Source organism: Bombus affinis, chromosome 8 (assembly GCF_024516045.1).
Source record: "Bombus affinis isolate iyBomAffi1 chromosome 8, iyBomAffi1.2, whole genome shotgun sequence".
NCBI classification, from domain to species: Eukaryota; Metazoa; Arthropoda; class Insecta; order Hymenoptera; family Apidae; genus Bombus; species Bombus affinis.
In genome coordinates, this window is record NC_066351.1 from 8,243,089 (window position 1) to 8,267,508 (window position 24,420).

The following is a 24,420-nucleotide window of genomic DNA, read 5'->3' on the forward strand; positions in this document are numbered from 1 at the left end:
TCAATAAAATTTTTAATTACTTGATTTATAGTTGCTAGATTCTGAATTGCTGATATCGTAAACCTATAATATCAAAAGTATGCTTATGATGCATATACTTATGAACGATAACATACATAGCAATTGTCGCATAATGAACGCAGAGTTTCCTTTTACAAGAAAGAAGTGGTAATTGTGATGTGTTAATTGATAATAACTGTCAGAAGTTAAGAAATTTTTTAATAGCTTGTACTTTGTACAATTTTTCTGCATTATTCCAGCAAGTCATGCTTACTCACGCCATTAATAATATTGTGCCAATTTGTGTAATATATGCGTCTCTGCGTATTAACCGTGATACGTAAGAATATTCATGAAACATTGCTTTATTTGAATATATATTCCGTTCCATCGAATTGCATTGACATTGTCCAAGATTAGTTTACCGATAAGAATCGGCACCGTCAAGGAGAGTATACTAGGGGTTTCCCCAAGTTTTATCGTTTCTGTTTTTCACATCTTCGTTATATAACGCGGCGAAGGCGCATACTCTTTTCGAACAATTGGCTAGCGTACTTCGGCAGGAAAAATGGAAAATTCTCGTTACGCAAGGCTAACTCCTGAAATCGGTCGATTTCTCGGCGCACGGTCGTTGTTTCCGACACTAGTGTCGATGCAGGTGTCAAGTTTTTGCTAGTCATTAGAACGGAAATACGTGGCACCGTTGCACGACTTATTTCTCGTTTTGCCTCAGACACGTTTCTTCGGCCATTCTTTCGTCAACTTCGAGCACAGCGAGGAAGCAAAACAACCAGAGGAAGTGTTATTATGGTTGGTAGAACTGTCTCATTTTTGTTTCGTTAAAACATTGTTACGTGCAAAATATTTAAAAGAAAACATTCTCGTTTTTTTGATTAATTTTCGGCACGAAAGATTAAAAGATCCGATCATTGAATAAACTAAGAATTGAATATTAAGACTAGAGCATAATCTGTGTAAGTTACAATAAAATTAAATTTTAAACAGAATTATCATACTAATGTTTCCAAACTTTCTAATAAATGTTATATATTGAAATTATTCGTACGTATTAATTTGTTAGAAAACACGTGTTTATGAAAAAACAAAGTAATCTCGTATAGTTATCTTTCAAAAATTTTCAACCAAATATATCTCTCTGTAATCACAAATAGTTTTGGTATCATGTCATTGTTCGCATTAGAGATAAAGTTACCACACGACAGGTAGCAATCAGTGATGTATAGACGCCACCGCGCCGCTGAGGATGATTCACGTTTGATAACTATCTAGCACGTAAGTTTGCTTGTTCGCTAAAGCATTTATCCTTAGCAACATGAATTTAATGTTTAGATACTTTTTATCATTTAGCAATTTATATGTAACACGAGAAAGGGTTAGGTAGTATATTGTAATTAGGGAAAACTTAAGATTCCGATAAAAACAGCTAAGAGGAAGTAGTGCAGATGAGAGAGAGAAGAGGTACAAAAACTGATAGTTGGGTCGCACAAGGGGAATTAAACCCAGCTGCGAGTCTCCTCTTATAAAATCACTCGAATAGTTGAAGGCAGAGCGATTACCTGACCGTCGCATTCCTCGTTTGTTGTAGAAAAACCGTAGAGGAAGCGCCACTTCTTTCATTCGCTTTCAAGAATCGAGTGGTAGATAAAAGAACAATAAAATATAGCGGCTTTTGCCGGGCAATGTGAATGGCGTTTTGAACTCCCTTCGAACAGCCGTGGCACGAGCGATTTGCTGCAGGCAACTTTGCGCCTTCTCGATGCCGAGCAGAAGCTTGAAATCCATTAGTTCCGTTAACGTTCAGAGAGACGATCGAGAGAATCAACCCACCCACAGCAATGATCGATCGATGAGGAAAAAAAGATCGTGCAGCTTCGTCGATCTCGCTTCACAAGACATATTCGCGTACTCATCTCGATAATTATTAACGCATACGTGTTACGCGTGTATGACGAGATCGGAAAATTGATGTCTACGAGAAAGTAAAAATAGCCGACTATGCCGTTATGTTAAAATCGATGAAACTTGCATACCTTGAACTGGAATATCTTCTTTAACCGACCGCTTCGTAATCGCGCTGTATTAATAAGACTCTGTTAAACACCAATAATTGACACATTAGAAATTATTGTAAACGCGGTATTCAGTTGAAAGCACTTGGAAAGGAAAGATGATGTTTCTCGGTGCGTGTATCGTCAAGGGATGCACTTGCGGATCGATTTTTTCGCGGCATCGGCTATTTTAAACGGAGCCACGCGTCGTGCTCGCCGGTAAACTGTTCGCTTCCTAGAAGGTTCGTATGAAACCGAGTCTGATCGTGAGTCATTCTCACCTATTCGCATTCTCCGTGTTCGATGTTAATCCACCTTGTCGACGAGCTGGTACTTCTCGATTTCACGAGTATCGTAGGACGTTGTACACCCACACACACACACGGGCGCGCGAATGAGCGCGAGCGCGAACACGAAGGGGGTCACTCGAACGATTGAGAGTCGTGATCAGCGCACGCTCTGTAAGGACACTCTCGCCGTATCGGATTAATGAATGACTAGACAGGAGTGGAACTATGAATGAACACCGCATAGCACTAGAGTACTATATAAGCGTGCACGTTGTGGGCGTCTTCTGCTCTCGGCCAATAAGATCCTCTTGCGGCGACTTGCACGCGGTCTAATACGATTACGCCGGCTTTTTCTTGGAAATTTACCGCACGATGCTGATCGCAAACGGAATACGTAGATTGGAGCCATCGAATAGATATCGCTGACATTTTAGCGTTTATCGATAGGTAGTTCACGCGCTGAAAACTTCTATCCGATGCACTAACTTCCGATGTGATTCATCCAATTAAAAATATTTTCCAACTAGTTATAACTAGTATATATAATGACGTGATCGGGTCATCGGGTAGAAAGCAACATAAGTATATAGGAAATGATTACTTAGAACGTACAAACCAAATAAAATTCCGTTAATGTTCTTCCTTTACTGCTACCATTAACCGTGTACGAACTCACGTTAAATTGGAGTTAAGATTCTATTTTACTCTTGCCTCTTCGGTTTTAAGATATCAAACATATTTTATTGTATCATGTGGCAATTTAATGGAGTATAGGTAATAGGTAGATATGAAAATATAAAAATACATTCAATTATTAAACATTATCTAAAAACAGCTTATAAAAATGTAAAAAGAATCGCCGAATTCTACATAGCTTTTAAAAAAAGCTTAATGATAATGAGTTGATTGGGATTAAATGGCGAATGCTGTTTAGATCTGAAAAGGTCAAAACAGTTTAAGGTAATAATGTTGTAAAGTAAATTTTAAAAAGTATTATTATTTTATCGAATAAATTATTCGAATAGCCTATCCGTGAAATAATAAGGTTAAAAAGAAACTACTTCTCCGAAATATTTCCATTAATATTTCTGTTCGAATTATTTTAAGCTCGTGTGAAACACTTAGTCTGAGAATGTTAATTTTATGGGAGAAATTAATGACAACTTTGCAATAGTGTATCAGACGATAATTGTTGAAAATACATTAGGCGGAAAATTGTATAATTTCCGAATATGTGATGTGATAAATGGTATAATAAAAGTAACGAGTTGTTATAAATGGCAATTGATTTTTTCTGCTTTGCATACTCGTTTGAAAGTAGTATTTCATTTCGACAAGTCTTTATTTATTGCCAGTTTAGGAACAAAAAGAAAAAATGGAAATATGTACTATGTAGGAATATATGTCTATATGTGTTTAGATGTAGAATTAAGATCTATAAATTCTTAATGTATTTTGTCATCAAATCTGCATCGATTCTACGCGATCGGTTGGTTAAAATTGAGTAACGTCAACGAAGGTGTACTCAGAGATGATAGAATCTTTCGTCTAATCCTCAATGAATCATACAATTGGAGGTTTTGGTGAATCCCGTGGCACGATAACTATTATCAATTACATCATTATTTAAGCGAATCACCAATTTCATTCGCGACACTTGCGTTACACCGTACGTTGCAATCTTTTTACGATAACTTGTTGAAACTCTTTCGAAGCAAATGGTTCCAATTGCAATTCTATTGTGACAAGTATTACATAAAAATGATGAAACTACCGGTCCATTATGCATTAGATATGCGACCAAAGCGGGTTAACAGTAAATTAATGCCCGATGAATAACGTCGCTATCGCCGATCGTTATTACATCCACGTACGCACACAATAATTATTACTCCTACCGCGATAAATCACATTCCTACGCCGGAATATTTTACTACTGCCATTTGAAATGGTTCTAGCTGAGCAAGTAGTTATTTACGCTCAAAAATCGGAGCAAGGAGACATTAACAGCGGCACTTCGAAGCGGAGCCGATGACGCAAGCGTCACTGAACTTTGCGTGTTTCCCGCGAGAAGAATAAATCTTGAGAATGTGAAATCGTCGTTACTCTCGTTGCAACGTTGTGCTCGCGAGTCGCATGCAGCACGACCGACATCTCGCAAATTATTGGTAACATCGAGGTTTCTGTCGTCGCGGGCCAACCTTCTCTGGACACCCGTTGCCCAAGGACTTTCGGGCACAAAGTCTCCCGCTGGTAATCCAGCCGAATCGAGACCGGTTGGAAAGTTAATTAAATCATTTACCAAGAGGCCCGCGATCGGTTCTCTCGTACACGCGTTTCTCGTGGTCAATTAAATACGTCAAATTATCTAAACGAGTTTCACGCGTGCGAGGATTCGATGAACGCAAAAACTGGTACTTATCCGCTACGGTTTATATGTTATTAAAATATCAACGATTCAAACGCGTCTCCTTAAACAATCATTCAAACGTTCAGATACACAAGAGCCTTCGATCTTGCTTGGATTCATCTCATTTCGATAACTTTCTCAGTGTCGCTGATTTACCACGGCAACGCGGTGCACATAAATTCTCGAGTGCATCTTTCAGAGAAAGGTGTTAAACAGTGCGAACAGCACATTTCTCGGAAGCGTAACCATGAGAAAGCGAATGTGACAAAACAATGGTACGATTTCGAGTCCGATACGCTCACGTGAATTCTGTAACAATCACTTTACCCCTGATCCTTTTCTTTTCGTTTGGGATTTCTGTTAGAATGTTAGAACTTCGAAATCCTTCTCCCATTCTTTCTCTCCATTTGTCTAACTTTTCTCTTCCTTTCTTGGTCATTTTACAAGGACGATTTTGACGAGTATAGTGTCACAGTGGTCCATGGCGGCAACTTGGACGCCGATAAAGAGAACGAGAAAATATGTGCGAACCTAGAACCACGGCGAAATCGGTCAGTCGGACGTCGGTCGGTTTCTCAAACGCATCCCTTATCTGATCTGCGATCCAAAGGCATAGACATATACTACAGAATACTAGCGATCGCGTTGTCTAAGTCTATCCCGAACGTATCTCCGGGACCGGGTCTCCCGTGGCGAATTCGACCATTGTTGCCCCGTTCGGGTCTACCTTCTAAAAAGAAACACCGATCAACCAGCTATAACTTATTAATATGTGGGTGAAAGTTCTACCCTTCGGCGTCATAGGCAAATCCGACTGCGAGGGGCGTTAGAGTCTTTCGTTTCTGCGGACTCCCGTGGGAACAGAAATGGCCACGGAAGGCGATCAGCAGTCGAGAGAAGTCGATGGAACGCAACTACGAGATGCGAACGTGCCAGTGGCATTGTGGACGCAGTATTCTCGACAGGTGCAGGTCCACCTTCCAGGAAACATCCTGCACCGCTCTGTCAAGAAAGAATTCCGCGAGAAACCTCGACGTCTTTATAAAGAATGCCTAACGACCGATGATGTACACGCTGCTCTTCATTAGTTGCAAACTTCTGGCTATCATTTCGATAATGAAGGAAACCGAAGTTTCAACATTTTCTTTGCCATATTTTTCTCTTTCGACGAATCGATTTGAAATATTTAGTCGTTATATCGTAACAGACTCGTTATATCGCTGACTCGTAACAATGTTTGGACGCTTGTAGATATCTTTTATGAATATATTATGTGCGTTATAGGAAACATTTTGGAATTTCATTAGCACTATTAGGAGAACCGACTATCATGATTATGTTCATAAAGTTTGAAATGAATTGGGAAATATACACCCGTCCCTCAATTTACGCGAATTCGTTTTACAGGAATGAAAATCGCGTAAATAAAATCTGTCAATACAAAAGAAAAGATATGTACAATATGATGACTAGCACAACGTAATGTACTTTTATCTTTATCTCGTACAGCACTGATCTGACTGGCCGCGTAAATTCAGATCATGCATAAAAACCAGCGCGTAAATTGTTGTAATTTAACGCATAAAAAAAAGAGTACATATGTAGAAATTACAAGATACTTGGTGAAAGTGTACAGGACATAATACAATGAAATGTTCTCTTTGCACCTAAACTTAGGAGTGCCTAATTTAGTAGATGATACATAGGATATTATGAACAATAGTAAAACCATGTGAAAGACATTCGCGAGAAGCTTGAGTTAAACAGTAACAAACTATTAATTTATAACTTGGAGATCAAGGGTTCCTCTTTTTAATTTAAACAATGACTAGTAGGATCTACTTAAAGCAATAATCAATTAGTAACAAGCGGTGGTCGAGTAAGTGGTTTTCCCTATTAGTTTACCCATTCAGCTATTTTTAACCGTTACTCTTTGATGTTCCACGAAAATAAGGCAGCAACTTCATTTTCTCATCCTTCGAATCATTATTCCGATAAAATCGTAGGGCAAACACGATTCTATTTAAAACAAACTTGCCCGCACGAGAGAGAAGTACCGGTTCGCTTGTAATTATAATCTTTCATTTTTCCCTTCACGTCAAACGATAGGAAATCCAGAAATATATCCGCTTATAGAATCGTATGTTTTACAGCACAAGACTGGATCGGAGTACGTAATAGATTCCACGAACAGACATGCTAGGTGATACCTTGCGAAAATGCGTACATCCCGCACGTTTACGTGCCGTATAGACTGTCAGGTTAAGACATCGTCCGGTAGCTAGACAGGTTGACAGGGGCTGAACCAATTACGCGGAATATTATCCCACCGACGATTTGCACTCCCCTGCAATCACCGTGATTAGTGTTTCGCCGACGCTCGTGTACAGGCATCTCGTAACCACAGCTAATTTGTAAACTCTGGCCATATATTATACAATATATGCACGCACCTATACATATACATATTGTATAATATATAATATATACATATATATATTTATGTATACATGTATACACGTATATGTAGGAGCTAGTAACTTACATAATTAGATAGGATCGAGCTGTTTTGACTGTCGAGCGCAGTCAGTACGAAGCGTAACTGTATCCCTGATATGCACGTCGGTCGTCGTTCTTACTCATAGATTTAAACCTTGGATAAGAAGATTCAATCATCGAGTCACTTGTATGTTAACTGCAGCTATTGATGCCCATATTGAAATGTCGCGTCTTTGCTTGTTATTAATTGTCCGCGATCGGCTGCTCGCCAACGAGAATTTTCTACCTTTAAACGAGCCAACACTTCACCGCTCATATACACAGCTGTTATTAATATTCACTCGATCTTGCGGTTATTGATGTTATCAAAGTGAATTTCTATAGAATTCAAGTAATGTAGATTGACAACTCGGGCGGCACCATTTTGTTTAATTTTTAAAATTTATTTAATCATTACATTTCATTCTATGTAGACACTATTATTACAATAGGTAACCAAGAAATTTCTGTGGTTTCCATTATGATAGACAAGAACGATGCAGAAATATAGGAAACCATAATTTTATTTGACAAAATAGTTATTCTTATTTTGATGAATGATTTTTTACGTTCTTCGTTCTTCTTTTATAAAGGAAAAGAAGAAAAAGCTTTCTGAGGGAGAGTTACTTGTAATAATTTCAGGGTGGAAGCTAGCTCTTTGGCGTCTGGATGTTTCGCAGCAGGCAAGCCGGCCGGTAGACAGGTACCTACCTGGAAACGAGTAACTACTTATTGTCACCTCTAACGAGGCCGCAACAAAAACTCAGCTATTCGCAGGTGGGAATGCTGCCAGCTTATGAAAGTATCAATTACCTTCTACGTCCAGTTTCCTAATGAGGGGAACAGAGCCATGGATTACCGAGTCGCCATAACTGTGACTCCTAGATCCGTTGCGATTTTTTCATAGATCAACATGGACAGCGTTCGCCAATCAGCTGTTTACATTCACAGAGTCTATATTTCTTCTCAACCAATCGTGGCGAGCCTGTTACACAAGATTGTTATTACGTATTATATTCGCCTTTAAATGAAATCGAACTGTATGTACTTTCATGTTATATATGTCGGCAACATGTGTACGTAATAAAATAAGTAGACATTTCAGAATTATAGTTATGCATGAGATTTATACGTAGACAAAAAGGCGTGGTTTTCGTATCGTGTATTTTCGATTATAAAAAGTCATATAATTTCTGAAAGTCTTATACTTAAAAGTCTATCGTTTAAACGCTTCGTCTATTGTTAGTGTCTGCTGTTGCTTCGTATTTTTGTTATAACCTTTTAACAAAGCGCATAAGTTTATGTTCATATGACATTTTTTGTTATTTTTATTCAAAGAGCGTGCTGATACTACTTTACGGAAGAAACACAGTACATCCTGTAGGTCTAATATTATATCGTATGTCATGGCATTGCCAGGAAGAATAGGACAAATCAATTCAATAACATAAATAGCGTTTTTACTGAACAAATAAAATATGGAATTAAATCTGCACTTTATCGTATTTACGACTTCATTTTCTAATTATTGTCATTAAATAAAATATACTATTAAACAATACAACATTTTAAAAATTAGATTTCGACGCTATAGACACGTTCAATGGAGAAAAAATATTTCAACTTTTAATAAATATTAAAACTAAAAGTATAGAACTTTTTGAACTAACATTTACTATCTATTAATAGTAACGTATGTAGCATCGTCATAAATGAATATTTCATATTAAATCATAAATGCATGTCTATTACTGCGATATGTCCGGAAAGAGATTTTCAAAATTGAGATTATTTATAGATATCCACATACAAAATCTAAATTTGTCATGTAACACTTATAAGTAATTTAATTCTTGAATAATCTCTATTACAACCTCGCCTATTGCGAGAACGTATTCCCTGTATTGAAACTGCATCTTATCCGATCAACGCGCGTTACAATTCGTTAATGCCATTATTCAAAGTTATCGACTTTCACATAACAAGGATTTGTGGTTGAAGCTGTTGAACTTTACGAAGAAAGATCTAGTAATTTTACGGATCATATGTTTCATGACGAGTCTAAGTACCACTATTACATAAACATCAAATGTAACGATTGAAACGGTTACATTTACGATCTCGTAAATCTATTTAGATCGCGATACGCCGCTTTCTTTGCGCATAGTTTCTGATTTGTGACTGCCACCAATACAGTGGACGTGGGTAAGATTCGTACTCCCAACTTGAGATCCATAGAAGGTACGATTCCGTATTCAGTGACGTCAGTCGCCTTTCTGGCGTTTCATTGTTCAAAGAGACAGACATGCATCGCTAGACGAAAAGGGAAGCAAGAAGTAATCATTGAAGTTCGAATGGCAGACCGGTAGATTCATGCGGAGGAGTAGGGTAGGTTGAAGCGCATACGTGTAACATATGTTACTTACATACGTATATTGCTGTGGTGATCATTCATTGCGATATTAGCCACAATTAGGAAGCGCTTAGTCAATAGTTCCACTTACAAAATCGATGAGAGGAAGTACGGATTGAACAAACGTGACTAAAGCTTCAGGCGAATGGGCTTCAGATGATGTAGGCAAATCGGTGCTATAACTCATTCATTTATTCTATACAGTACGTGTATGTCAGAATTACACAGAAAGACTGGAAGGGAAGAATATAATAAGTTATTTTGGTTATCTTTTTGCAAAGAAAATCCAGTCCACTGTTAATGTTAATAAAATCGCATTTTTATTTGGGTTTAAAGCTAAATACGTGTCTTTTCAGCCTTTTTAAAATTTTAGAAATATATTATTAAATATATATTCATCAAACGCTCATTAAATATTAAAATGTTTCTTATTTCAATGATTAAATATGTACCTGATCGCTATAAAATTTCGTTAACTCATTAGCTTTTTTTAAAAGGTCGATATTTTTGAATATAAAAGATTTTTTATCTTCATTTCATTCGTACTTACAATCATCATAGCTGGCTGCAATAATACAAACATACGTATTCGTTTTGTTATTTGGAGCTCTATTAAATTCTTTCCTCGGTAAGATCAACAGTTGCCGCCAAATGCACGTACCTCTGACGATACTCTAACGTCACAAAGACGTAATACGACAGCCATTCGTTCGCGATTTAGCAGTAATCCTGAAAATCGTTGGTTAAAAATGTCTGTCAGTGTTTTTTAAAAGCGTTCTTAGTATTCCAACGTACGTACTCGTCCGGTACTTACGTATCTTCAAGATCGTTAGTTGATTCATGGAAAATTCCGATCCAATTTTTACCACGAACTTCTGATCCAGATTGCAGAGACCATGACCATGGTAGCGATGATGTCATCGTCATCGAAGACTTTCTCTTCCGCGAACTTTCGTACGCGGGCGGCGTCTCGCACCATAAACACGGAGGTGTACCGTCGGGTCTCAGAGTTTCCATTCATGAATTCAGTCTTTCTTCTGAGGTGGGAATTGTTCGATGCCCTGAGTGGGAGGTAAAAGCATTGCGAGAGTACAGTACGGCCTGCATAAAGGAAACCCGCTTTCCGAGTAAGTATGCGTGCCATACTTGCGTACCAGGCCAATTGCATTTCGTCGAATAATATTATGATCGTGAAAGCGTGCATTTATTAATAGGGTGTCAAAAGAAACGAAGGGTTGCTTTCAATTTTTCGCTCGAGCCACTGGTTTAAAATACTAATTTATATGTACACCGTTGGCCATAAGTAGTCGAACACTTTGTAATGCTAAATCGAATGTTTCCCACACTGCCTTTATTTCTCAATTGCTTTATTATAGACCTTATTAATTCATCCGCATCATATGTATTTTATAATGTAAAGTACTAAATAAGGTAAAATTTGTTAGAGTTTGATAATAATTGCAACGAATATGAAGCAATGTCATTAGACTTCAAATAGGACTACAAATAGGAATTTGCAGCAACATTTCTTAAGTTGTAATCAATTTCATAAGTTAAATAACGTAAGACTAAAATAAGAAAAATAAACACCTCGCTTAATGCTCCTTTGCCTTTGTAAAATAGGATCAAAGTATTGCACGATGATAATAATAGTTACGTCAATGTAATACTATTCTTCTACATGTTTGTCTCAAGTGATAAAACCAATTTATGGCGTGCGATATTGTGTTTAAAACTGCACGAAGAGAATTTTATTTACATATCACAAACAGTCTAATTATTTCATTATACATAACATTCTTCCATGTTAATGAATCAAACGAAACGAACAATGCTATAGAATGTAGAAACAAACAGTGTATCAACGTATCGACGCTTCGCTAGTGAGTCAGAAACTTGGTTACAATGTATTTACAAACCAGTCGAGCCACTTAGACGATTAAATTGATTTGTGTAATAACGCTCTCAGCTCATAAATAGCTTATGTTCGCGAATAATAAGTCACTGGAAGTTGAAATAGTTTCACATAAAAGGTTTCTCACTAGATCTAATCCATTGTGTACAAAGGGGACTGTGTAAGTCATAAATTTTTCCTGAATCCAATTAGAAAGAATATTACAAGAACAACATGAATAATTCTCAGAGTATACGACATATGCATCGCGTACATGCACAATCTATTTCTATAACAGTTTTACTTTTAGTTTCTTTCTACGCATATTCGATTATGTCGTCATTCTACGTAAACGGTGGCTACTACGTAAACGTAAATACATGGCTTGTGAGGTAGTTTGTTAAACGTTTTTATTAAATGCTTATGCATTGCGGTTTAAGCATTTCGTGGATTGTGTTTTCATTATTTTCAAGATTGAATCAAAGTGATTTCTTGTTATCGACTGCATAACGATGTAGTTATCCACTTGTCAGCTCTTTTCGAAAAAAAGTCGAATAAGATACATTCTAGTTTGACAGTTTAGTTTGACATAGAACCACGTTCATGCTTCCACCATAAAAGAATTCTGCTTGATCTATTCCTAAATGTTATATAATAAATGATGTATAGATACTTTTGCTAGCAAATGTCTCAACCCCCCCAAGTCGGTAATTTCGTATGCATAGTAGTGTTCGTACTGAATCTACCGTGCATGCATGGAAGGTAAGAGGGAGAAGTAGGCAGTACGAGTGAGTCAGAATAGGTAAAGTGTAGTGAGATACTGTAGAGTTAGGTCATTTCTTACTGCGTATATTACATATGTATTTCTTTAGTTCAATTAAAAATTTTTGGTTAAATATAGTCATGTTTGGTATCATTTTGATCGTACGAATCTAAAGAATTCGATTCAGGCCAGGTCGTAACGATATAATAAAAAATTAAAAAATTATATTTTTCATATTCCGGTAATTCGATACCGAGTTGAATTACATCGGCGCGGTTCATAGGTAGGTCTGTCTCGAGTGAACAGTTCTAGGAATTAGTGAACATAATTTCTAACCATATATCCGGATAAATTGCTGGCCATATCGCTCAGGTGCTAATTAATTTGCGCGAATTTAGTTACTTTTGTTTTGGATTTGAATTGTTTAAAATAATATAAAACGAAACATCTTCGGTAATTTTCAGATTGTGAAGGTATACTAATGAAACACATGATATATATATAAATTTAACAATAATATATTTGTTTAAGATAAGATATAGGCGTCAGAAGCTTGCAACATTATGGAAATGTTTAAAACAATTTTTATTAAAAACGGAGTTCCACTGTGCAGCCTGCATACCAATATGCTGGTTCTTTTCTCTTAGTATTTCTAGCGCGTACGACGCATCTACCTTGAGGTTTTGATTTGTTACCTGTTGGTAGGATTCTTTCTATGAGACACCGTTCTAATAATCGTTTTGAAGAGAAATTTATTGACAGCCTACTGTTGGACTTTGAATTTGTGGACAGCGTGTGAAACTTTGAGTAAATCTAAACGAAATTTTAAATGATATGTAGTGGGACTTCTATTTTATTTATAATATATGCATTATGTAATAGCGTATTCACTGTGCTGTTAAAATGTGTTATGTGACATTTACAACCTGTTTCTTTTTCAATAAAAAATGTTTGAACTTTTTGATATTTTAATTCTACTCCTATATATATATGTCATTCTAAGCATATTGGTTTCTGTATACTCTTTCTAGCTAACATTTTTTCTACCATACGATGATCATGAAATGTAGAAATATTGAATTGTATTGTGGAAGTTACCTCTTTTTTTATGAGTATTTTCCCCTTTTCCAATTTTTTATTTACTGAATTTATTGGATTATTTTTGCTCCCCTTCCTTAGAGCCCAACAACATTTATTTGTTTTTCTACAAGATATCGTTCTAGAGCAGGAGAATTGTGACAGTTACCTATCCAAAAAGTGTAACTTCGTCCAAACAACGGTTCAATAGTTTAGATAACAATTTTTCAATTTTTGAGATTATCGAGACAATCGACATTCCAATGACCATCGGTCACAGACCCGCGATAAATAATAAATTTCCGTAGATAACCAGTTGAGGATCCCCAAGTTCATATGTTTTTATCCCCAAATTTGCAGTTTTGGTTGTTAGATATTTGAAGGTAGGTTTGTTGTAGGTATAATATAAGTACAGAAATCCTAACTGCCCTTTGCACAGTGTCGAAGACTCGTTAATGTCTATATTTCGATCTGGCATATATACGACCTGAAATCTCTTGTTCATTTCTTTCCAAAAATTGTTTATTTTAAGTAGTTTACGAGAGCTATTATAAGTTTGAAGGCCACCATCGTCGGCTAAATGAAACAAACATGAAATCAGTTGGAATCGATCCTGCGACATGATTTTGAAAAATATAAGTGTTCTTTATTAAATCTTTACTAAAATAATTCTTTATCATAGATTGCTGTACGATTCCCATAAGCATAAGTAATGTCAGATATAAATACATTTCCCCAACGATTACTGACCCCATATTTCGAATACGAAATCGTGATTGCAATATATGACTTTTTATATACTGTTGTGCGTATCTGTTAGTCTGCCCAACTATATATGTTATTACTTTAAAATCAAAGAAGAATAAAAATGTATTTGTAATCGTACAAAATTCTTTTTTACACCTGGATTATGAGAAAACGATCAAATTCATCTACTACAAATGCGGAAATTTCGTTCCGTGAGTAACTAATATCTCCTTCATTTTCCTCCATATAAGTTTGAAATAACACATCGTTATCATTATCTTCTCAATCGAGGAGGAATTCGATGCATGATAAAGATATTGATGGTTTTTGTAACATTTCGATAAAAATAATAAATTATCATTTATCTACGATTTTCTATAACGTAATTATGAGTAACGTTTGCTTTCTTTGATAAATACGACTTACTGCGCTTACTAGATTAACATATACTACTCATGTAATATACTACAAAAGCAAACAAAAGAGCGGTAGTGTAATTTAAGAAACGTACACCTGTATGTTGGACCGCCGCAACCAATACGGTTACGCTAACGTTCGCATATCTGTCAAACCGCCGTAACCAATCTGGTTAGGCTGACGTATGCGTGTACATCGAAGCAGCTTGAAGGAATAGAAAATACAAATAATAGAAACACATAACACGAAATATGTAACTATACGTACATATAAGTACCGAGTGTTCTTGACGAATCATAGAGAGAATTAGCTTTTTCGGAAGCCAGATTAATCCGTTAAATAAATTCCTATTGTACGACTCATTGAGAAGAACGATCAGTTAGATTCTTATTGTAAAAAGTTCCGCTATCGGGATAACCTCGGTGGTCTCTTTAAATGACTCGAGTGGAGTTTCGTTCTTTCCGATTACATCGGATGCCACTGGTATCGTACGTTATTCAACGTTCACGATGCCTAATGGTCCATATTAAGCGGGCTGCACCGCAATTATCTACGTCACCAGTCAAAACTTGACCGGGACACCGATTACGTGGCTGAATTAGGTCGGCAACGGGTGCAATTAATAACGAGGCGACACATCCATTAGCCAGCAACCGCACGAGTCCTCCTCGTATGGTTTCTTGGCCTCTCCTTCGGCATCGATCTTCTGGCGTAGTACGTGTATCCCGATAACATCTTTGAATATTGATTCGTCTAACGATGAAGATCGCCTGTAAAAAATACGCTCGACCAACAAAATGTCTCCTCAAATTGATAGGTTCCATAATTCAACTCTAATCTTGATGATACAATGAAGGATAATAACTGAAGATTATACACACAGATTGAACACTTCGCGAACATGATCAAGGCAAGTGTTTATCGCGCGTTCTACAATACTTACACAACACGATTATCTTGTGCTCTTTGTTGCTCTAAATGTATGTATAGATATGACGTTAATCATTATATATGTAAAAAGCGATTACTAGTGGTAACATTTTATTAAGTATGATGTATCAGACGTGAAGTCATATTTACGTCAAAATGGTAATATGTCTTTATTACAAATTACGATAATGACATAAGGAATTTTCTATATACGTATATATGTAAATATATTTTTTCGTGTCATACGCACTTGGTGTATAACATACAGTAATACTGATATTTGTTACTAAAGCATTAATATCGTAATTTAATTTTCAATTCTATAAAAGAATATCTAATTGATAATAAATTTTCTACTGTATTGTTTCTTTTTTATAGCCTGTTCAAAATATTATCAGAAACTGAAACTGAGAATATTCTGCTTTGTATTATTACGAACTGAATTAATTAGTTTTACGCTCAAACTTGCGTATTTTTATGAATAACTAACTAAACGACAAATGTATTTGCCTTTGGTAAAATTACACTTAAATTACATTATATTCTTTTTACAAAACCATCCGAAAATATGTGTTTCCATTACACACCAATAATCATGTTACTTATGAATATAACTAAGAGAATCGTAAAAATAGAATTGAGAAGTAATCAAAATAAATTCTATGTTTTTCTATTGGTATATTTCTACAGTTTTGTATAATGTATTGTATCACAAGTGTGAATGTTTAAAAGAAAAATTCATTTTTTGTCATGCAAACTTTACGTTTAATATTCATATCTTTTTTATTTAAATTTCTTATCAGTAGTGAAGAAAATTCAAAACATTTTGGTTTATGAAATGTAGCTGTGAAACATACATTGACTGCACTTTTGCGAGCAAAAAATAACCTTCTATTATAATGACAATTTCTTTCTTCCTAGTTTCTCAATAAAAATATGTCCTACATAACTTGACACATGATTCATAACTTATACATATGTATAATTTATTTTCAAACCATTGCTTCATACTATTATTTCTAAATTTCGTTCTTCGATATTTCATTTTGAACGATTATATCTGAGATATATAATCTGAGAGGAAATGTTACAGACTTCAACACTTTTATATTATAAAGGTATTCTAACGACTTAACTTAATGTCATTTTATCTGTTCTCTCAATTTTAAATTTCTAATTTATCGCTTGTGGATTGATCGATAAGATTGTACGTGCACATTTACACTTACGTACCTAAAGAAAAGTGTAATAATGACAGATCAATATCATCGACTGCCTTTCCAACTAAAGATTCCATCTATATCCTTTGCTCTTCAATATCCAGAACTCCTGTTATTATTATCTTTCGCTTACTAATTGCAATACAAGCAACAAATTATTGAAAACAAAAGAAAGATAGAAATAAAAGAAAAAACAAGGATTACGAGAAAATTAATGTAATAGCGCATGAACTTATTTTGCAGATAAGCATGGCATCTATCGTCTGTATGATTGAATGGTCTCGATCGACGGAACCTGCGTCATCGACGATTGACACGACGCCACAACGTTACGGTGACGTCGTAGCGACGCGACTTTGCAATACCGTCTCTAAATATTTGTTTTTTTTTCACTGAAGTGAATCTTCCAGGAAATGATTCAAAGCCCGTACAGTGTGCGCTGTCGTAATTGGAAGTATATCAACCGGAAACATGATGGCACGCTTTTTCTTCCGACATTTTTTAACCCAGCTAAGATAGTTCGTATCCGACCTATTACCGTTAAACACACGTAATTCGAATTTTCCAATGACTAAAACTATACCAATGTTGGAGAAATCTCACACGTTGTAAAGGTTAATCTTTTCATTCCCACACATATTTATCTTCCAAAATCAGCGCAGATTTGTCGCGTGGAATCGCACCTTTTATGACTTAGTCAATCTATTTTCACGGTCGCACAATACGTTTTAAATATACGTCCCCTACGTTGCTTATAATTTAAGGAATAATAGGTACCATCGTATAATTCTTCAAACGACAATTTTATCGTCACAATGATACTTTCGCTCTCACGAAGAAAGGATGCGACTTTGCTGCAGGCAATATGAATGCAGATTCCATTCGTAGACAGTCGTAAGTTTCATATTCAAATTTGTAAGGTTTGGCCCGCGTCAACCTGTCTTCTGTGAATTATAGCAGTGACACGAGCACGGATGAGTCGGGTAGATTAAATAAGCAGAGGAATCTTAGGATCTTATTTAGGATCTTGGGATTTCTCGCATCGAGAACAGTTTTATTTGATTATTATAGAGGGAAAATGTTTGTATTTCCTATGTACAATTGAACTGCGTTTATTTAAACCAGCTTGAGGATAAACAATCCATGTAGAGGAATTCAGCGATTTTTCCTATTTTTCCTATAATTTCTCATTCAAATAATAGGAGTTCATATTCGGATACATGGTAGCACATTGCGAATAAATATCGAGATTGGATATCTCGTCTTTGTAGTTGAGCTGGTTGATGAGATATCTCGCATTCTCTATTTATCATCTAAGAACAATTACTTAGGATTAGCAAGAAGACACAATGTTATAATTTTGTCTTTGAAATCTTTTAAGTGGTACTATTGATAATTCTAACTATGATCAATCAACAACTGCGAAATTTGTAAGAGTTAAACGAGTTAGAAATATATATAATTTAAAAACATCTTTAAAATTAATTATTTAACATAATAAGAACTTTTTACTATATAATAACAAACCATAATGATTGTGATTCAAACAATATGTGATTCAAAAATATTTGACACAAACAGATAAAAATAATCAATAGTCGTCGTTAGCAATAAAATATCGGTTCTGTAACAACATCAAGATCGTTCTACACAATACGTTCATGTACAGAACTTATTTAATCGGAAACTATCTAAAATTCCTTACCAATATCTAAACTTCACTTTAGAAATCAAAATACGTCCCAAGAAGATCGTAACAAAATGTATGCAAAATTTTATCAACCCTCAGCGTACAGGTAGGATTATTCTTCAAAAGCGTGTCATCGGTAACCGTTATCGATCGGGGCAGAAATTCCGTACGATTTCGTGGCAGCTAGTGACCAAGTGTATTCCGTACGATTCCATGTCCATGGGCAAGTACATTTACTATGTGAATCGCGGACAAAATTCACACACGACTGACGAAAAGCGAGATCAATAAAACGTGGCTACACAAAGAGCGTTATTTTCACCCGACCGGATTTCGCGGCGATAAGATAGACGCGAAGGAGCGCATTATGTTCAGTGGCGTACACACGAATGCGCGGCTCGGAGCGAAAACTTTTTCGATGAAAAGCTGTTAACGGCCGCGTTTCGACGTGCTGGCCTCACTCGTAAAACCGACCACGTAACGCGTCCCACCGCGACGTATTCGTAAAACGCACGCTTAACAGCTTTTACGAGTCTAATAATGCGTCAGCGAACGCGTGCGCGTATTCACGCCGCGAAACGAATTAATTCCCGTCGCGACGGCAAACTGGTTAGGACGCGTAGTGCTCGCTCTCGTCGCGCGTGCACGCTGCCTGCGATCCTTCACGATCTTTTCCATTGATCGACCTTTCCGCGAGATCTTCCCTTCAGTACTATGCTTTGATACCACATGGTAATACGCCGATTGGTAATTTAAACTGCGAATATCTACTCGTCTAACTATTTGCTATATTATTGTTAATAATCATTTACGTAATATTTACTCATTAATCTTTCAGCCGTGGGCGATTTTCATATCTTTTGAAAAAAATCGCGAAATTTGTATCGTGCATAAATTTAAAGAATAAGGAAAAAGAAAATATCTTAGTACAATACAAAAGACGCGACATGCTCATAACGCGGACAATTAAAATTAATAGAATAAGCAGATATAATTTCGGTGTCACTCGATGCTGGAGGGTTAAATACGCAATAAACATATGACGGTTATTTATGATACTTATTTCTTATGGAAAATTATGAACCAGGAGTATGCAAAATATATCAGCTAAGAATTTAATAAATCCATCTACGATACAATATTTGAAAATAGATGTTTAATGATATCACTGTATACGATATTGTGTTATAATACATTGTAAGCATTTTGTTTGTTAGCATTTATTTAGCAGAATTTCGTAATAAGCAATTCTCTTCAATTTCACCAAAACACGCAACGAAATATATCAACCATCAGAAATACTATAAATCGAAAGAACCCGATATTAATACAATCGTGAAAGAGGTTGCAGAAGTAACGTACGTTCCTAAAACCTTCGGCATTATATTTTGCTTTGGCATCAAACCGGCGAAATCATCGACGTTTTCGTAAATACATTATGATAATTGTGAAATAATGAATTTATAATTCCCGCAAATGATACATGATGGCTGCGGCCCTGCAAATTATATGGCACGGCAAAACAATTTCTGTCTCTCGTTTTCTCGTGCTCACGCTCCCCGCGGTGGACCCCGTTTTTTGCGCTAATCGTCGAAATTATCTGCGTGAGAAAATCGCGAAAAACGCGATATTTGCCCTTCTTCCATTCGTCCGGACTTCTTTCTGCCTCTCCGCTCCCTTTTCTTTTTATCCTCCCGGTTCCCGAAGCCTCCGTGCGAACGCAAATACGCGCGTAATGATACGTCATTTCGCGGGGATTTCTGCTCGTCCTGTTACTCATCGTTTATTGGTACAAATATTACGGGCACCGGATATAAAAGTCACCGTAATGACTTCGGCCAAGAATGTTGATGATACGAAGATAAGGATTCCGTCGACTGATCCGAGCCGCTCCTCCGCATTATCTTTAAAATCACCACTTTTTCTTGTTCCTCTTAATTGCATGATCGTGACTTACCCGTGAAACGATTAACTTTAGTCGTGACTTCTTGCTGTTACGTCTACTGACGTGTTTTAATAAATGCACGATTGTTTATTCAATGTACGCGTCGATAACTATCGTAGAAAGGAACTAGAATTGCATCAGTAATAGTCGCTTCATCGCGTTCTCTGGGTACGAAGAATTTGAATTAATGGAAACGGGCACCCATCTATCTTTTTACCTCGCTTTCAGCGATTACCTCGCTTTCACGTCGTTCCTCTATCGTTTGTATTAGTTCGTAATCATTCATGAGATAAGCTCTGTTTTCTAGCTTTCATAACCAAAACTACTTGAGCTGTCGAAATGGCCAATTTCAGATTTTGTATCTTTGCAATTATTAAACATATAGTTTTTGCAAAGATTAATGTTCATTTTTATTAAGATAAGAGCATCATGATATTTAGTAATCTATTGTTATCGCAGCATTTAAATTATGATTATCAATTATAATTATCTATTATCTTTGTAGTAAATAGCAAATCGGTAAATTTAGTAGCTTTAAAATTTTATTTATGTGAAATATCGCTGCCACTTAAAAATGACATACCTTTCACTCGGAAACAAAAGAATGTATTTTGTTAAACGTGTAAAACATTTGTATAGTAAATATAAACGCGTATATTCAAATCTGGTATTATAAGGACTATTACTGTTAAAATGATCCTGTACGAACGGTGTTGAGATTATGATTTTCGTATTGCTTTGCTCTTTCGTAGGTGTGGATGCTTGGTAATTACATAGAGCTGGTCGCTGGACGACGAAAATCAACACCCACTTAAACATACCGAATGCTAAATATTAATGTATATTTAAATAAACCTTCAGTGGAACAAAGGCTGTAGTTCGATAATTTCGTTGCCTTCAGCTATTCCGAAACAAAGCAAGAGGTTAATATCGATGTGCTAATTAACAAAATATCCACACTTGTTGCGTTAGTTAATTAACGCAATTTTCTGACATTGTCTTACGCCGTTAACGATAGGCATATACATACTGTATTTAACAGATGTTCATTCGTGTTATATTGTTACCGTAAATTTTCCTACAATTTATTTTAAATCGATTGGTCATTCTTAAGTGGAACTATATCGTTAAAACAGCTAAATTTCAAGAAACGAAGACAATAGGAAAGAAGCAATTATAATGCAATAATTGTTAGATTTTATCAATGTATTTCCCCGAGATATATGCATCTGTTAACATTGAAATTAAGATAATGAAGAAGATGAATTAAGGGTATTCCATGGATGGAATTTCCATTTATTAAACGCATTATCATGCAATTATGTATACTTTATTCTACCTATTTATATAGTTTTAGTATCTATACTAGAAGTGAGAATTTCATGTTACAAACTTGAAGATTTTATATGTCTCGTGAAATTATAAAAAATATTAAGAATTTCATCAATTTTTCGTTTATTTTTACGATGATAACTGCGGAAAAATGTTAAATTATAGAGACGTAACAATTAACGAATTAGAATTTGTATTTTAGTTTCGTCAATATTATTTTCTTAAAGCAGAGACTTTTTATTTTCATATTCCCAACGGCACTTTGGGAAAAGATGACTACTTCATTATTTTGACATTTCAACTCGCGTTAAAGTTAAAAAATTATTTAGCAGCTGCCATAATCTCGTTCCTTTGACATTGTTTGAAGTTTGAAGTACGTTTATTCCAAATATTTCGTGCAAATCTGATTTTCTTATTTGCGTCTGATTTGAAACCATTAGAGGCGAAATATACATGTAGAGAATTGAAAAAAGCAATCAGTCATCATTTATAAGAACTACAGAGGAAATAAGCATCCTATGAGTAGGTAACTCGTGAGAAAGTGGGTAGCACACGTGCAAATGGCAGAAACAACCTCGCCATAAAATACTTTATTGATGACAGTCGATTAATTGAATCCACTGACTCCAGTATAATTCAACTGTACGTTAAGGTCACTTAATATTCCGTAACTAATATAGATATATCAATATAAAATATATCGATCCATATAAGATTAGATCGCAGGTGAATTGGGCAACATTTGATAAATCAGGTACGATTTCTCTTGAACTTCGATCCTAGTGCAACAAGAGATTCCATTAAAATACCGGAAGTGCAAAGCATGAGTGGTGAAAGCTGCAAGGAAAAGCCATTGAATTCATAATTTGTCGTTTCATACACGTGGGACTAATTTTTTGCAAATACGAACATTTTGTGGGCGTACTTTACGTTTATTCCAACGTGCGACATCTTATGATTATTGATTATTCTAAAAAGTTATTATTTTGTGATTATCAATTTTCCAAAAAAGTCATTTATTCAAATAAAAAGTAAAAGAAAACAGCTGTATTATAAAAAAGTGTAGTTATTGAATTAAATATTAGATATTGTAGATCTATTTAAAAAATATATACGTTTATTTAAATATCTATATTTTAGGATTAAATATTAAATAACTTAGACAAAAATTGGAGCTGTTTCAGCGATCTTATAATTTTTGCAATGGTAAGTAGTTGCCATTTACGATACAGTTTTATACATCGTTCTTTGACTAATAATTCTTAGTTTCTACATGTTTATAGTCTATCTTCCCACGATCCTCGTTTGTCAGATTATCGATGTCAACACATTTGTTAACCAAGTGCATTAACCGTATAATGTGCTCCACATACGGATAGTTGTAATTTATTGTCCCGCTATATAACGTAAGTACCGAAAGATTTTATAAGAGCTTGTTTCTTTTAAAGAACGCAGTTACCATCTTAGCCGTGCAATTTCTGGCGACAGAAATATTCTACTTTTAAAATGTTTGATATATTTGTATCAATATAAATAAAATGTTAGTACCCTTAATAAATTAGTTATTATCATATTTATAATTTTTACACTCTTTTGTTTTTAACAATTAACGGGATGTAGGTGTAATGCAATTAATATATTTATAGATTATACTCGAGCAGAGATAATAACAAAACTACAATGTTACTGTGCGCCGGAGCAAAAAGTCATAGTTTTTGTAAAACATGCGTATAAAACAGATATTTTATATTTTCCATTAGGTGTGTATTACATAAAATAATTTTGTAATATTTCTCTTAAGTTTAAAGTTCACTGGAAAATCTTATAATAAAGGATTATATAATTTTATTCTTGAAATTTGTGTTGATGAATATCATTCATATGAAAACCACAAAGCTAAGGTAGGGCAAGTTACTATTCTGTAAGGAAGTAATTTTAAAATTCTATTGAATTTTGTAATTAAACATGTGGTGTTGCCATGTGCTTAAACGTTTCAAAAATATTAATTACTACAATATTGGTTATGTTTTTGGTACTTTAGAGAACTTGACATATTTGTCAACTATGTCATATAAATAAAATTCCCTTCTAGTCAATAAATTACATTAATATTATATATTCAGTATAATATAGTAACATAATATACTAAATATTATTTCGATACGATAGTTGAATTTACTTCTATGAAACTATTATAAATAAAGAGATAATATTGCTTATTGAAGTTTACAAGTTAGAAACCACTATATAAAATTGAATATGGACAATAGCAAAGCTGATAGCGGGTCAATTATCAAGCATATAATAGAGTACAAAGATATCGTCTCGGCTAAACGGATATTGAAATATACTTTACGATGTTACTGCTGCTTTTGCTCGCCGGCTTACTCTAAACACCTACACGCAAAGTATGTACAGTGATACAAGTGATCGGAAAGATTCAATAATGGCAAAGTATGTACGGAGATAGAAGTGATCGGAAAGATTCAATAACGGCAAAGTATGTACAGAGATACCAATGATCAGAAAGATTCAATAAAGGTCAAGCTTCGGTGTTGCACTTGCAATTTAATAATCTTAAATAAGATAAAGTTTTCGAAAAATAAATAGATAGATATAGGTAGATCGTAGAATTAATAAACGTTGCTATTCGGATGAAATGGGGAACGGGTGGGCGATAAAGTG

General features: G+C 35.2%; 1 protein-coding gene and 1 long non-coding RNA gene across 3 annotated transcripts in view; one reads left to right on the forward strand and one right to left on the reverse strand.

Annotated features, from left to right (window-relative positions):
- Positions 1-2,571, reverse strand: part of LOC126919701 (uncharacterized) — a 33,648-nt gene extending 31,077 nt beyond the window's left edge. The window contains exon 1 of the mRNA XM_050729204.1: positions 2,351-2,571. Coding sequence (XP_050585161.1) covers positions 2,351-2,360 — 10 coding nt within the window. The 5' untranslated portion in view covers positions 2,361-2,571. The remainder of the gene's footprint in view (positions 1-2,350) is intronic.
- Positions 1-24,420, forward strand: part of LOC126919703 (uncharacterized) — a 105,241-nt gene that overhangs the window by 75,498 nt on the left and 5,323 nt on the right. Inside the window, exon 3 of one of the 2 annotated variants that reach the window (XR_007711749.1) lies at positions 7,950-13,343. The exons of the other annotated variant lie outside the window; for it this stretch is intronic. This is a non-coding gene — a long non-coding RNA (uncharacterized LOC126919703). Of the gene's footprint in view, positions 1-7,949; positions 13,344-24,420 lie in introns of those variants that run through there. 2 annotated transcript variants of the gene reach the window in all.